The sequence below is a fragment of the Schistocerca gregaria genome, chromosome 1 (genome assembly GCF_023897955.1).
Source record: "Schistocerca gregaria isolate iqSchGreg1 chromosome 1, iqSchGreg1.2, whole genome shotgun sequence".
NCBI lineage: Eukaryota > Metazoa > Arthropoda > Insecta > Orthoptera > Acrididae > Schistocerca > Schistocerca gregaria.
Genome location: NC_064920.1, coordinates 902,574,740 through 902,591,693, shown reverse-complemented (window position 1 = coordinate 902,591,693; position 16,954 = coordinate 902,574,740). Strand labels below are relative to the sequence as shown.

General features: G+C 38.4%; 1 protein-coding gene across 1 annotated transcript in view; it reads left to right on the top strand.

Annotated features, from left to right (window-relative positions):
- Positions 1–16,002, top strand: part of LOC126274593 (ATP-binding cassette sub-family C member 5-like) — a 271,486-nt gene extending 255,484 nt beyond the window's left edge. The window contains exons 25-26 of the mRNA XM_049977127.1: positions 4,921–5,199; positions 13,704–16,002. Coding sequence (XP_049833084.1) covers positions 4,921–5,199; positions 13,704–13,811 — 387 coding nt within the window. The 3' untranslated portion in view covers positions 13,812–16,002. The remainder of the gene's footprint in view (positions 1–4,920; positions 5,200–13,703) is intronic.
- The last annotated feature ends 952 nt before the right edge of the window (positions 16,003–16,954 follow it).

Genomic DNA, 16,954 nt, shown 5'->3' with positions numbered 1-16,954 from the left:
CCCAACAACATGCTGAATAGACCACTCAGGATTGGCATCACATTCTCTTCACCGATGAGAGTTGCGTGTGCCTTCTACATCTACATCTACATCTACATCCGTACTCCGCAAGCCACCTGATGGTGTGTGGCGGAGGGTACCCTGAGTACCTCTATCGGTTCTCCCTTCTATTCCAGTCTCGTATTGTACGTGGAAAGAAGGATTGTCGGTATGCTTCTGTGTGGGCTCTAATCTCTTTGATTTTATCCTCATGGTCTCTTCGCGAGATATACGTAGGAGGGAGCAATATACTGCTTGACTCTTCGGTGAAGGTATGTTCTCGAAACTTTAACAAAAGCCCGTACCGAGCTACTGAGCGTCTCTCCTGCAGAGTCTTCCACTGGAGTTTATCTATCATCTCCGTAACGCTTTCGCAATTACTAAATGATCCTGTAACGAAGCGCGCTGCTCTCCGTTGGATCTTCTCTATCTCTTCTATCAACCCTACCTGGTGCGGATCCCACACTGCTGAGCAGTATTCAAGCATTGGGCGAACAAGTGTACTGTAACCTACTTCCTTTGTTGTCGGATTGCATTTCCTTAGGATTCTTCCAATGAATCTCAGTCTAGCATCTGCTTTACCGACGATCAACTTTATATGATCATTCCATTTTAAATCACTCCTAATGCGTACTCCCAGATAATTTATGGAATTAACTGCTTCCAGTTGCTGACCTGCTATTTTGTAGCTAAATGATAAGGGACCTATCTTTCTATGTATTCGCATCACATTACACTTCGCTACATTGAGATTCAATTGCCATTCCGTGCACCATGCGTCAATTCGCTGCAGATCCTCCTGCATTTCAGTACAATTTTCCATTGTTGCAACCTCTCGATACACCACAGCATCATCTGCAAAAAGCCTCAGTGAACTTCCGATGTCATCCACCAGGTCATTTATGTATATTGTGAACAGCAACGGTCCTATGACACTCCCCTGCGGCACACCTGAAATCACTCTTACTTCGGAAGACTTCTCTCCATTGAGAATGACATGCTGCGTTCTGTTATCTAGGAACTCCTCAATCCAATCACACAATTGATCTGATAGTCCGTATGCTCTTACTTTGTTCATTAAACGACTGTGGGGAACTGTGTCAAACGCCTTGCGGAAGTCAAGAAACACGGCATCCATCTGTGAACCCGTGTCTAAGGCCCTCTCAGTCTCGTGGACGAATAGCGCGAGCTGGGTTTCACACGATCGTCTTTTTCGAAACCCATGCTGATTCCTACAGAGTAGATTTCTAGTCTCCAGAAAAGACATTATACTCGAACATAATACGTGTTCCAAAATTCTACAACTGATCGACGTTAGAGATATAGGTCTATAGTTCTGCACATCTGTTCGACGTCCCTTCTTGAGAACGGGGATGACCTGTGCCCTTTTCCAATCCTTTGGAACGCTTCGCTCTTCTAGAGACCTACGGTACACCGCTGCAAGAAGGGGGGCAAGTTCCTTCGCGTACTCTGTGTAAAATCGAACTGGTATCCCATCAGGACCAGCGGCCTTTCCTCTTTTGAGCGATTTTAATTGTTTCTCTATCCCTCTGTCGTCTACTTCGATATCTACCATTTTGTCAACTGTGCGACAATCTAGAGAAGGAAGCACAGTGCAGTCTTCCTCTGTGAAACAGCTTTGGAAGAAGACATTTAGTAATTCGGCCTTTAGTCTGTCATCCTCTGTTTCAGTACCATTTTGGTCACAGAGTGTCTGGACATTTTGTTTTGATCCACCTACCGCTTTGACATAGGACCAAAATTTCTTAGGATTTTCTGCCAAGTCAGTACATAGAACTTTACTTTCGAATTCATTGAAAGCCTCTCGCATAGCCCTCCTCACACTACATTTCGCTTCGCGTAATTTTTGTTTGTCTGCAAGGCTTTGGCTATGTTTATGTTTGCTGTGAAGTTCCCTTTGCTTCCGCAGCAGTTTTCTAACTCGGTTGTTGTACCACGGTGGCTCTTTTCCATCTCTTACGATCTTGCTTGGCACATACTCATCTAACGCATATTGTACCATGGTTTTGAACTTTGTCCACTGATCCTCAACACTATCTGCACTTGAGACAAAACTTTTGTGTTGAGCCGTCAGGTACTCTGTAATCTGCTTTTTGTCACTTTTGCTAAACAGAAAAATCTTCCTACCTTTTTTAATATTTCTATTTACGGCTGAAATCATCGACGCAGTAACCGCTTTATGATCGCTGATTCCCTGTTCTGCATTAACTGATTCAAATAGTTCGGGTCTGTTTGTCACCAGAAGGTCTAATATATTATCGCCACGAGTCGGTTTTCTGTTTAACTGCTCAAGGTAGTTTTCAGATAAAGCACTTAAAAATATTTCACTGGATTCTTTGTCCCTGCCACCCGTTATGAACGTTTGAGTCTCCCAGTCTATATCCGGCAAATTAAAATCTCCACCCAGAACTATAACATGGTGGGGAAATCTACTCGAAATATTTTCCAAATTATTCTTCAGGTGCTGAGCCACAACAGCTGCTGAGCCTGCTTTAACCGTGACCTTCACCCAAATCATTTCACAATTCGAATCTCCCTCAATTTCCTTCGATACTATTGCACTTCTTATCGCTATAAACACGCCTCCCCCTTCACTGTCCAGCCTATCTCTGCAGTATACATTCCAATCAGAGTTTCAACCAGACAATCGTCCGAGATGTGTTTGTAGGCAACCTGGTCAGGCTGAACGCCTTAAACACACAGTCCAGTGAGTGCAGCAAGGTGGAGTTTCCCTGCTGTTTTGGGATGGCATTATGTGGGGCTGATGTACACTGCCGGTGGTCATGGAAGGCGCCATAATGGCTGTATGATACATGAATGCCATCCTCCGACCGATAGTGCAACCATATTGGTGAGGCATTTGTCTTCATGGATGACAATTCGCGCCCCCATCTTGTGAACGACTTCCTTCAGGGTAACGACATTGCTCAACTAGTGGTCAGCATGTTCTCCATACATGAACATGCCTGGATAGATTGAAAAGGGCTGTTTATGGACAACGTGATCCACCAACCACTCTGTGGGATCTACGCTAAATCACGGTTGAGGAGTGGGACAATCTGGACCAACAGTGCCCTGATGAACTTGTGGATAGTATGCCACAATGAATACAGGCATGCATCAGTTCAAGAGGACAGGCTACTGGGTATTAGAGGTACCGGTGTGTACAGCAATCTGGACCACCACCACTGAAGGTCTTGCTGTATGGTGGTACAATATGCAGTGTGTGGTTCTCATGAGCAATGAAAAGGCGGAAATGATGTTTTTGTTGATCTCTTTTCCAAATTCCTGTACAGGTTCCGCAAATCTTGGAACCATGGTGAGGCAAAACTTTTTTTGATGTGTGTTATTTGTCATTTTTGGATGTGAACAGCAGCGAGTCAATGCTCCGCAGTTTCGAGTGTCAATTGTCTCACATGGTGAAGTTTAATTCCTCAGTAATGCAGTGTGGGAAGTTGTTTGAAGTTTTGTTGTGACTTCTGATTGCTTCCAAATGATGATAGCAGGAACTGTGTAGAATTTCATGGATTCAACGCCATGAAACATTGCAAGAAAGGTGCGAATGTTGTTCCCCCCCCCCCCCCTGCCCCCAATTCTAATGCGCTCAGTAACAGTTCCTTCCAAGTTATCCACCGAGAAGAGCATCATTTTGGTTTCTTGTTGGATAAGAGACTATACACGACAAGCGACAACTTTTGAAACACAGTTGTCCTTGAATACGGTGTACAGCTACTATGGTTTCTGCCGAGAAGTCTGTTAAGCCATAGGAAACAAGGTTGTTGAAAGAGACGAATGCATATATCTACTAATAAATACCACAGAGTAGGACCATTGAAGAAAAGAAGTTGTACATATTTGGATATTTGGCGGCAGTGAAAGAGAATCGTGCAAATGCTTTATAGTTTGAGTTTATTCAGAGGGGTGGAAAAACTTTCAGTCTCTGTGGTAAAGCACTTTATATTGACAGGAAACGAAAGTGATGACACATGATTTTGTCATACTGCACCTTCAACATGAATTTGTGAATCATTCTGTTGAATTTCTGTCATTGGATGACCCATCCGTCCACTCACAGAATATTGAACGCTTGTGGAAATCTCTCAAGTCGCCAGTAAAAAGAGAGGATGAAAACTGACCTTGCTGATACACTCCCGATATTTCTGAACGACATAGCAAGCCAGTTGCCAGGTTATAGAAAAAGAGAATTACTGCCAGTGGCTTATACAACATGGGGAATAGTACCTGAAGAAGACATGGCCAGCGATTTAAGTAAGTTAAGTTACAGCTTTCATTTGTAATTAATTGTAACATAGTGAATGTTCATCTTTTGTCATTCTAGTGAACACAGTAAACAGTATCCATAACTTATCGACATCAAGCCGCACTGCCCATGTATATCATTAAGGACCCACGCTCTAGCTAGGCAGTCATTCTGTTTATTATTGGTTTTTGTTTCCTAAAGATCTGGAAAGTTCTATGTCGGTGTTTAAAACACACACACACACACACACAGTCTTTGTTATTAATACTGGCAAGTTCTTGAATGTTGCAATTAAGTTACTATGAGAAATAGGTCTGGGAAATTATTACATGGGATGAACTTGTCATCACTTGCTCACCTGTATGCTCTTACATCGTATTAAGCACACATTCATAATGCTTCCAGATAACTGCTACTTATTATTTACACAAAGCTGACCATCACATCGTGTATGATTTTGCTTCCCGTAGTTGGACTTCACAGCTTTCAATTTGTGTGTGTGTGTGTGTGTGTGTGTTTGTTTGTTTGTTTGTTTTGCACACTTTTTGTCTTGTGTATACTATTAGTTTGTCTTTCTTTTATTGCTTCCATTTGTGCAGGTAAGCCGTGAAGAGAAGCAACTCCTCACTGCTGTGGAAGCCGATGGTGAAAATTTGTCTGTGGGAGAAAAGCAATTAGTGTGCTTGGCACGAGCTTTACTACGCAAAAATCGTATTCTTCTACTTGATGAAGCTACTGCTTCAGTTGATATTGAGACAGACTTCTTGATTCAACAAACTGTTCGTGATGCATTTGCTCATTGCACTGTACTTACTATTGCGCATCGCCTTAACACAGTGGCTACCTACAACCGAGTAATGGTCATGGATGCTGGAAAGGTAGGTTGCATTACTCATATTTATTACTATCAGAACAAAATTAATTTTTTTAAAAAGAAAGGTACAATATATGAACATACATATTTTGACCATCTGAGTTAGGGATTTTGTGTAGCTGTTGTCTTGATATTGAAATTATTCTATGCATATTCATTGTAAGTTAAGGAAGAAATGAGCTTATTGTTGACAACATTAACGTTTTTAATTGTAAACGTTAAAAATGGTCCTATACAGAAACTGAAACTGGGTGACTGAAAAATACTTATATAGAAAAGTATTCCAACATTTCGTGTAAAATGTTGCTGAACATCAAACACACATCTCCATGCAAATATTTGAAGGCTGTTCTTTCTTATTAGACCTTTCTCAGCGTAAAAATGATGGTAGCAGATATTTTCGCTTTCCAGAAAATATTTAACAGATTTGGGAGCAAATGCCCAACAAAGAACTGCTCTTCTACAGCTAGATGGGATTGAGGAGTGCACGAAAGTTGTTTAATGCTGAAGAAAACCTTGATGATAACTCTTCCTAATTAAAACAATAGTTTCATAGCAGATTGGAAGAGACTTGAAAAATTAGACAGATGCTTTGATTCATCTAAGGTACAGTAAGCATTGTAGGGCTTTATTGACATCAGTACCACAGAATCATGGAAAATTAATAAGTCAAGAGTGAAATACAAGAGAAACATTCTCATGTTGAAAACACAGTGAAGTCCAAATCAAAAGGAAGAAACCTTAGTGAAGTAAAACACTTACATGCTTAAACACTTTAATTTCTGACACCAGCATACAGCCAGAACAGAAGTGACCTTGATTGGGGGGGGGGGGGGGGGGTGTAATTATTTATACAGACACCGTAGTCCAGAATGCTGATATTTATACAAAGTGGTGCGGATATGGATGCTTGCAGTGACCACTCCCCAGTGAAGTGCCATTGAGAGGACCAGCAACAATGGCGCACGTCACATCTTGATTGCCGGTTTCACTATGTAGTGGAACTGTGCCGATGGGGAAGGTGCTGGCTGCTCGTAACAAAGTGACATTTGTGACTGAGGTGAAGAAGTTTTACCGCCCAAGCCCCGTAGGATTGGTGGGGCTGTTTCTGACAACAGTAGAACATACTGCAGTGACATGCACGCATTTATGGTGATAATTTGACAACAACGTATACATTTCATCAGACAAAAATTGCTTCCTGGAATTGGTTTGACAGACATGACAACTGGCAGACCCAAGGAGAAATCCACAAAACGAACTAAGCCTTTCACATGTTTGCGTCAGGGATACCATGTGTTGCTTAAGCCACTTTACATAAGCTTCCAAGTATTTAGCAGCATTATCTTAAGGGGGCAAAAGGCAGTGGATATGCCAGTGGCATTGAAGCGTGTATAGTCAGTGTGGGGGACAAGTTTGTGATAGCAACCATTAGAACCTGCTACTGCTGCTCGAGGAGAGATTGGGGGCACTGCCTCCATGGATAGAAGAATCAAATGATCAAGTAAACTGACTGAGTGCGTGGAAGTGACCACCACACTTGTCACCAATTGTCTTATACTGAAAGACACAATCAACAGTGAACCAAAGTTTATTCTTCTTCCACATGCAAGCAAACAACAGTTGAGAACTTAAGATGCAAACAGAGCCAATCCAGTACTGATACAAGCAGTTACTCACAATAAGTATGAGCACACTATGAGAGTGATTGCCTGCTGGAGTGCACTTATAAATAGGAGGGCTCCAGTAGATGGTGCAGAGGATGCTATTCCATGTGCATAGATTAGATTAGATTAATACTTGTTCCATAGATCATGAATATGACACTTCGTAATGATGTGGAACATGTCAGGTTAATAAAAGACGCCTGTACAAGATATTACATTACACAAAATATTGCATGACACTAATGTTTAAGGGTCTTTTTTTTAAATTTATATCTAAAAATTCAGCCAATGAGTAAGAGGAGTTGTCATCTAGAAATTCTTTTAATTTATTTTTAAATGTTATTTGGCTATCTGTCAGGCTTTTGATGCTGTTTGGTAGGTGACCAAAGACTTTTGTGGCAGCATAATTTGCCCCTTTGTGTGCCAAAGTCAGATTTAACACTGCACAGTGAAGATCATCCTTCTCCTGGTGTTATGGCTATGCACACCGTTATTACTTTTGAACTGGGTTGGATTATTAATGACAAATTTCATAAGTGAATATATATACCATGAGGTTACTGTGAGGATCCCTAGATCCTTAAGTAGATGTCTGTAGGATGTCCTTGGGTGGGCTCCAGCAATTATTCTGATTACACGTTTTTCAGCAATGAATACTATTCTACTCAACGATGAATTACCCCCGAATATGATGCCATACAAAAGCAGTGAATGAAAGTAGGCATAGTAAGCTAATTTACTGAGATTCTTATCACCAAAATTTTCAATAACCCTAATAGCATACGTAGCTGAGCTCAGACGTTGCAGCAGACCATCAGTCTGTTGCTTCCAGTTTAACCTCTCATCAATGGACACATCAAAAAATTTTGAAAATTCTACCTTAGCTACAGACTTCCGTTCAAAGTCTATATTTATTACTGGAGTTGTGCCATTTACTGTACAGAACTGTATATACTGTGTTTCATCAAAATTTAAAGAGAGTCAGTTTGCTGAGAACCACTTAATAATTTTGTGAAAAACATCATTTACAATTACATCACTTAGTTCTTGGATGTTATTACTATACTTGTATCATCAGCAAAAAGAACTAACTTTGCATCTTCATCAATGTGGAATGGTAAGTCATTAATGTATATCAAGAACAGTAAAGGACCTAAGACCGAACCCTGTAGGACCCAGTACTTGATAGCCCCCCAGTTTGAGGAATCAGCTGTTGTTTTAACATTACATGAACCACTTATTTCAACTTTTTGCATTCTTCCAGTTAACTATGAATTAAACCATTTGTGCACTGCCCCACTCAAACCATAATGATTTAGCTTATCTAAAAGAATTCCATGATTTACACAATCGAAGGCCTTTGAGAGATCACAAAAAATATCAATGGGTGATGTCCGGTTATTCAGAGCATTTAATATTTGATCAGTGAAAGTGTATATAGCATTTTCTGTTGAAAAGCCTTTCTGAAAACCAAACTAACATTTTGTTAATACCTTATTTTTTACAAATATGGGAGGCTACTCTTGAATACATTACTATCTCAAAAATTTTTGATAGAGCTGTCAGAAGAGAGATTGGGTGGTAGTTGTTGACATCCGACGTATCCCCCTTTTTATGCAATGGTTTTACAATGGCATATTTCAGTCTATCGGGGAAAACACCCTGCTCCAAAGAGCTATTACATATGTGGCTCAGAATCCTACTTATCTGTGGGGAACAAGCTTTAAGTACCTTGCTGGAAATGCCATCAATTCCATAAGAGCTTTTACTTTTCAGTGAGTTTATTATTTTACTGATTTCAGAGGGAGAGGTTGGTGGAATTACAGTTGTTTCAAACTGCACAAGTATGGCCTCTTCTATTAGTAGCCCTGCCTCTTCTAGTGAAGATCTAGATCCTATTTTTTCCACAACATTTAAAAAATGATTATTGAAAATATTTTCAATTTCTGATTGTTTGTTAGTACACTTGTCATTCAGTTTTATGGCACTAAAGTCTTCCTGTGCACTTGGTTGCCCTGTTTCCCTTTCAATAATATTCCAAATTGCTTTAATTTTATTATCAGAGTTACTGATCTCAGACATTATACACATGCTTCTGGACTTTTTAAAAACTTTTCTTAGTACCGCACAATAGTTTTTATAATATTGAACAATTTCAGGGTCAGTACTCCTTCTTGATGTTAGATATAGTTCTCTTTTACGGTTGCAAGATATTCTAATTCCTTTAGTTAGCCAAGGTTTTTTATATGTTTTCTTGGAATTATGTTTAACTATTTTCTTGGGAAAACAATTTTCAAATACCCTTAAAAATGTATCGTGAAATAAGTTAAGTTTCAAGTTTGCATCGGGTTCCTTATACACTTCATCCCAGTCTAGCCGCTGTTGGCTTTCCCTAAAGTTTGCAATATTTATATTGTTAACTGAATGCACTGCTTTGAAAGTCTGATTTGATATACTGCATGGAGCTATGTCATGTACTGTAACTAGCTGTGCACCATGATCTGAAAGACCATTCTCAACAGGATAAGCATTTATGTCCTTAAACTTATCTTGGTCTATAAAAAAAATTACCTATCAATGTACTGCTGTTCTTTGTTATCCGAGTAGGCAAATCAATGATGGAGCTCAAATTGAAAGAACTGAGTAGTACTACAAGGTCATTCTTCCTATTACAGTCTTTCAGGGAATCAACATTGAAATCCCCACAAATGATAATTTGCTTCCCCCTGTCTGACAGATAGCACAACAAAGCATCCACGTTTTCTAGAAATAGCTGGAAATTCCCTGAGGAGGACCTACACACTGTTACAATTATGAAAGTGCCATCATTTAGTTTAAGTTCAGTGGCACATGCTTCCAATATACTAACATTATTTTTCACTTTACTTTTGTGAATATCTTGTACTTTTTTAACATCTTTAGTACTTGTCTGGCTGAGTTTCCCACTGGACACTGATCTTACACTAAAAAAAGAGTTTCCACCATGAGATGTAGTTCCTTCCCCCTTTAAATTTCCTGCTATCAGCCCAGCCAGTTTACCCTTCCCTTTCTTGTTGAGGTGTAGGCCATGTCTAGTATAGTCCCACCTACAGAGTGAATCAACAGGAACCACACCAATGTGTGACCCTGCACCAGATCCAAGTAGCCGTTCCAACTCCAAATTAACTCTCCTGACAGAAGAGCTCAAATGAGGTCGGTCGTGGTGCTCCAGAACTGACACAAACCCAACACTGGTATGACTCGATGTTGATGCAATCTTTGCCAGGTCACATTCTATGCTGTACCCTGGATCTCTGTCAATACTGTTGCCCGGCCCACCCACAATAACCACGGTATCTTCCTTAGTAAAGCCTCTACATAGTGAACCTAAATCCTCTGTAACCTGCCCCAGTCCAGCACTAGGTTTGAAAAAACTTGTGCCTGGTATTCTGACCCTAATTCATCCTGCAGAAGTTGGCCCACACCCGTAGCATGCGAACTACCTAGTAACAAGACTTTCTTTCTCTTTGCAGACTTCCCTACATTCTTATTCAATTTGCTGCTGAAAGCTTGTTGAGCCCTGTCTACAACTACTTTTGTGAGAGGCTCATCAGTTTCTGACTGAGGCAACAGGTCAAACCTATTTTGTACATTAATAACAAAGCTGTCAGAAGAATTTCTTGGCCTGTTCCTTATGCCCTTTGCCACTTCCCACCACTGTTTACCCTTCTCCCCCCTTAACCTGCCCAGTTCTCGCCTAGCCTCATCTAACTCAGCCTGAAGGGCAGCAATTTTCTCCGCCTGTTCCACAATCTTAATATCTCTGTTGCATAGCCTACAGAACCACTGATGAGTCTCGCTCATTTTCCCAATTCCAACATCACTACAATCGCCCCAATGTTATAAGTTACTACATCCATCACACCAGATCCCGGAGCTAACGATTCTGCGGTACGTCAGGCACTTTACACTCATGGTACAAATCAATTTTAGTGACAGAAAGACAATTAAGTTACTGGAAAACAATTAAAATATGTGTACGAAAAATTAGGCCTACTTGCAACTATGTAAACAGTGGTTCAGAAGTTTTTTACTGGAAATTATTTAAGAGATGATGATACTCTGTAGATATAAAGGAGCAGCAAACGTATTTAGCACACTAAACTATCAGTAAATGCTCTTAAAATTGCGGTAGGAAGTTTAATCTCAAAGCTCAAAAGTTCGGCCTGTTAAGTGGCCACAGGTGGCTCTGTTGGCCAGTGCATGCAGGTACTGTTGGCACAATATTCAAAGTGTAGTGTGCCAGCAGCCTTGTGCCGCAGTGCATATCCAAGTATTACATGTCCATAGAAATGCAGAACAGAAAAAATTATTTATACTGATTTTTGAGTTCTTGCTCTTTCTCTGGTCAAAGCACACACACACACACACACACACACACACACACACACACACACACACACACACACACGTTCATGCACTCCTAAATGGATAAGTCAGTGGCCACGGTGAGACTCTTGCTGTAGCCACTGGTATGCGTGTTTCAGTGTCTGTAACATTTGGGTGCATGAATGTATGTGTACTTTGATAAGAGAGCTCGAAAGCTAATATAAATACTGTTTTCTGTTGGCTCTTTCTATGCGCTGCACTCTTAACGAAACTGAGCAAGGCGGGACAGTTGTAGGGTGCTGGACGTGCACCGGGTGCCATTTCAAATTCATGTCTGGCCATCCAGATTTAGGTTATCTGTGGTTTCTGTAATTTTTTAAAGAGGCAAATGCTAGTACGATTCCATTGAAAAGGACATGGCTAATTTCCCTTCCCATACCTCCCCAGTCACAGCTTCGGCTCTTTCTAGAAAAGGTCCTGTTCTTCCTGCTTAGCAGACTTCCAGGTAAAGCAGTTGGAAGTCAGGAATATGAGCAGTGAAAGACACATGTTTATGCTACCAAGAGTTTACATTTCAGTAGTGATTATGAATGTAATGGAGGTTATTTTATCGAAAGTGGAGTAGTGTGTTGCACAATCGTTCTGCTGCAGTTGGAGGTGAACGGGATAGTTATGTAATTATCATTTATAAATAGCAACACCGTAATACAAAATTATCAGTTAATTTATATTACAAAAATCAGTTTTGTCACAGTTTTTGTAATTTACTTACTATGTTTAACAATCAAAAAGTATAATGGAAATACGTGTTTTGCGTAATTTGCAATTAGTGCGCAGTGAATTCACACCATTCCTATCCCTGTCCCGGCTTATCCCAATAAAAATTAAAAGTACTGTCTTTTGATGTAAATTGATCAAAGAGTTTCTAAAACTTACTTACATTCAGTAGTTAGTAACTTTGCAGCTGTAAGTCACTGTAATCTGTTTTTAAGGTGTTGTATATTAACCCTGCTATACACTAAAAACTTGCTCACTTGCTGATGAACCTGTCCTGTCTGATTCCTGTTGTGAACTTAAAACCTACAACTTAATTATTGCCTGCTACATACTCCTACACCACACCTGAAGCTGCTTGGTCAGCTATTGTTCTGTATTCTCAGTAGTTTAGCCTGTGCTGTTTGTGAATGATTATCTGTGTAGTTTGTTGTTTATATGTTGCTAGCAAATTTTGAATTTATTCACACACAGTTGTAATTGATGTGTGGTACAATTTAAGTGAAGTATTTCTACTAATGACATTGCTCCAATCATGTTTACTCCACATTCTTCAATAAAGCAATGGGCTACTTCATCTTTTATGCCCCTTTCTTGTAACATCATCTTAAGTGTCTCCAAGTTATCCCAGGTGTGACAAATATGGCAGGCAAGATCTTCACTGCTATTTGAGTTTTGAGATTTGAAATTCAAGCCTAGCGAGCCATCACCTTTGGTAAAACTTTACCTTTCAAATGGGGCAATTTCAGTTGGAATCAGAGGCGAAGCTACTTTACATCTGTAATACTGACACAGATGATGTCGTGATAAGGGAAAAAAATCATTCTATTAAATGTACAGCAAGTCAGACTGGATTCAATAGCCGGTAGTCTTATTTGAATTCTGCCACAGTAATCCCTAAAAGTCTGCTAATGCAAGCCTTGATGCCACTATTGTATTCTAGTAATTCTCAAAAATAATTTCTTCACTTTACTGAATGTCCTGCTGAGCATTGGTATTCTTAAATCTGTATCATAAGCTGTAAAATGGAAGTCTCAGTTTATAGTATAGCAGCCTGGTCTCCCTGCTCTACCATCTCTGTGAGGAAGTAAATTGAAAGCATTCTTGTGAATATTGGTCGAGTAACTCTGAAATATCGGTACTACGTCATGTGGGAAATTCAACATTCATTGTTGTTGACACAAGTTCTACAATATAAGTTTAATTAACCATAGTTTATTATCTTCAGAAGTGAAATGGTCCTTGTAAACTTAGATAAACTGAACAACTAATGAAGCAAATTAACTTCAGTTAATAATCTAAAATTCAAATGAATCATACAGCCATCACATTTGTTTGCTATTACAAACTGCAGACTGTAAAGCACTGTGTCTGCTGTGTAGTAAGTTGTTATTTGTGCCTAATGTTTCCTGTCTTCCAAAATATGTGTGTGTGTTGAGCATTAATATTTTATCTTGGAATGGTTTGCATTGGTATCCACCGTAGGGCGTGTACTATGGTTTTGTGTGTGTTTTATGTTCAGATGAACATTCTCCTATTTCACTCTATTGACAACTAATGTGAATCAGTAATTGATATTAATAATCTTTTGTTGCACTAATGTTTCGTAATATTAACTAGTAGAATAGAATAGTATTAATAGTAGAAATGCAGAGCAATTATTTTCAACTAATTTACAAATTACTACTACTAATTTCAGGTTGTGGAGTTTGACACACCAGTCAGTTTAATGAATAGAGAAGACTCACTCTTCAGACAAATGATGCTTGCCATGGGAATCTCGACGTTACAGGATCTCAGTATATGATATTTTTGTAATTTAGGGAACAAATGTAAATTAATGGTTCTGGAAAACGTTGCTATTTAACAGCTGAATTATATTTGTAGGAGGCTACATTATTGCAGCTGAATTTATGAGAACTCATAATTTTTGGAAGTAAAATGGATAATGAGAAATCAGTCAAGGTCATTGCAGTCTTATCATTGTTCGAAAAGTACAATATTGTCTTGTAGTGATACAGCAAATTTTTGCAGACAGAGGAAGCTTGGATATTTTCGTAATGGAATTATTTACACTAACACATTAAATCTGTTATTTGGCAATTTAAGAGCATGGTGGCAGTGGCCTTACTTAAATGTCGGTATGTTTTTATACGATTTATATTTAATTTTTGAAAAATATTTATCATGCTATTTAGCATCAACTTTAATGTAAAAAACACATCTTATTTTTGAGACTTTTGTAAATGTATGTATGTATGTTAATGCAGTTTTTGTCTTTGCATACAGAGATAAGTGTTTATTCGGTGGAGCATGTCTTGACAACTATTTTTTGATTCAATATGCTATAAGTTGATAATGATCCCATAGTGAAAGAAACCTTTTGCTTTGACCTTACAAACTATGTAGAGCACTCTGAAAAATATACAGCCCACCCATTACAATTACATGTTTCACCTGTGAGTGACCACACACACAGTGAAACTACTGTTTATAGTCATAAATGAGTGAGAATCTGGTGCTGTTGATATGGAGGAATTACTTTCTTTTTTCAGAATTGAAATTTCCTAGACTTATTAATGCTGTTTGTTAAGAATCTTATTTTGCAAATAATCTGCTCTTATAAAGCAATTTTTCTGGTTGTAATTAACTACCTTGAAACTGTACTTAAATCATCAGTTTTGTATTTGTGAAATGAAAAACATAGGTTTGTGTAGCATTGGATGGGCGAATTCACGTAAAATTGTTATAAATCCATTTTGTTATCAACAGTTTTTCTGTAAGTTAGATCTGAACAGTAAGTTTGTATGTATATGATTTTGATGATCTAGTCTTCCACTTGCCCTGTTATTTGTTGAAATTGACTTGGTAGAGTTTTTTTCATTTCATTACTACTCAATGCTGGCTTTTGTCACTGTTTGTACAGAATGTAAAAGTGACACATTTTAGAAAGCCCTGTTACTGTATAGCTTAAGAAATTAGTATCCTTTAAATATACTCCAGGAAGCAGAAAATGGAAAATAACTTAACAGTAAAAGAAATGTTGTTGTCAACTTGGGAAAATTTGTCTTTTGGCTACCACAGTTCATTATTTCGCCCCTTTACAGAAAGGCCTTTATTGCATATGCACAAAAAGGAAAAATTCGTTACAAACTTCTTACAAATGTGTCAGCATGCATATTATTGGAAAGTAAACACACTGTGAAGACACTATAAGATGACTAATAAAAAGCAAATGTTACCAGTCCATAATTAAAATCCAGATTTCTCTATTTTAGAACAGTTTAGTTATCTGTCCCCATAACAGAAGTGAGGTTTCTTCATAAGTGGAGTGCAATGTTCCTCATTGCTGCACACATTAACGGGAATTGAAATTTGTGCAGCCATTTGAGATCTAATATTGTTTGTTTAATTTACATTTTATATGTAACAGCAGACTTTTCCTGGCAAATATCAACTCCAAATAATTTAAGTGGGCAAAATAATTGAGCTTGGCATATATAATTGATTGTTTTAATTGACTGTCATAATACTCACTTGTTATAATACTCAAATGTATATTCTGTTTTACTGGAATGTACTGAAATTACTCGGCTTCTCTGTAAAAAAAAAAAAAAAAACTATTTTGTTTTTGTTGTGCCAGTGGTCGTCATTATCTGTTTTAGTAGTCTTTGGAGAAGATAGTAAAACTATTCTTCAGAAAATTCAGCTGTGATTTATTCCAAACTATAGAATTTAGTAATATTTATTTATTTGAAAGTTAAATGTATGTAGCCATATTGTTGCAAAAGAGTACAAAAGTATTTCTCAGTAAATTTTAATGTTCTTTTACATGTGATAAAATATTCTTACTGTTATTACATGATTAAATGTTTTACATGGTTACTTCATTTGAATTCTGAACTATGTTTCAAGATGATGTACTTAAAATTATGAAAGCTAAGTGCCTAAATAAATGTATACTCAGAGTTATAATAAATATGCAGTTGTGCTGCTAATTTGCTGTACATTTTTTTATTTTTATTTTTTGAACACCATTTGTGTTACACATCTACTGCGTGGGGTTGTCCAGGTGGGGAAGGACAAAGTCCAAGTAAGGGTTGAACATCATTTGTGACCAAAATATATATTGTGAACAGTATATGCTTAAAAGTCCAGTCAAAGCAGTTAAAAAGAATTTACTTGTAAGCTTTCAACAATTAATTAAAAAACACATTAAGAACTATAACAAGTCTCAGAGGTGATCAAATTTCATAAATGTGCACATTCCCGAACATGTGCTGCAGTACTTACTTTGCTTTCAAGTAAGACTTCAATGCACTATCACACTGACCGACATTGCACTGTTAAAACATAGGAAACCAAAGAGGGTGTATATGGTTATGAAAATATCTATGTTCAAAAACAACAAACAACTGCCGCACTTAACTATCACTCTTAGGAAAGAAAATACGAGGGTCAGTCAAAAAGTAATGCCTCCTATTTTTTTTTTTTTTTCTACGTTTAATTGTCAGGAAATTTAAATGCAATTACATAGGTTGAAAACCACAACATTGAGGATCATTTTGTCATTTTTCAATGTAATCTCCGCCCATCTCTACAGTTTTGGTCCATCTTTGAACAAGGGCATGTATCCCAGCACGGTAAAAATCACAGCTCTGCTTCCTAAGCCATTGACGCACGGATGTTTTGAGGGCCTCCTCATCTTCAAAATGAATCCCACGATGAGCTTCTTTTAGTGGCCCGAACAGATGGAAGTCTGATGGTGCCAGGTCAGAGCTGTATGGGGGATGAGGCAAAACTTCCCATCCAGTTTTGACAATCTCGTCAGAGGTGTGACGACTGGTGTGTGGTCTTGCATTGTCATGCAAAAGAAGAACATCTGCCATTGATTTTGTTGGGCGAACTCGCTGAAGACGTGCTTTAAGTTTTTTGAGGGTTGTGACGTAT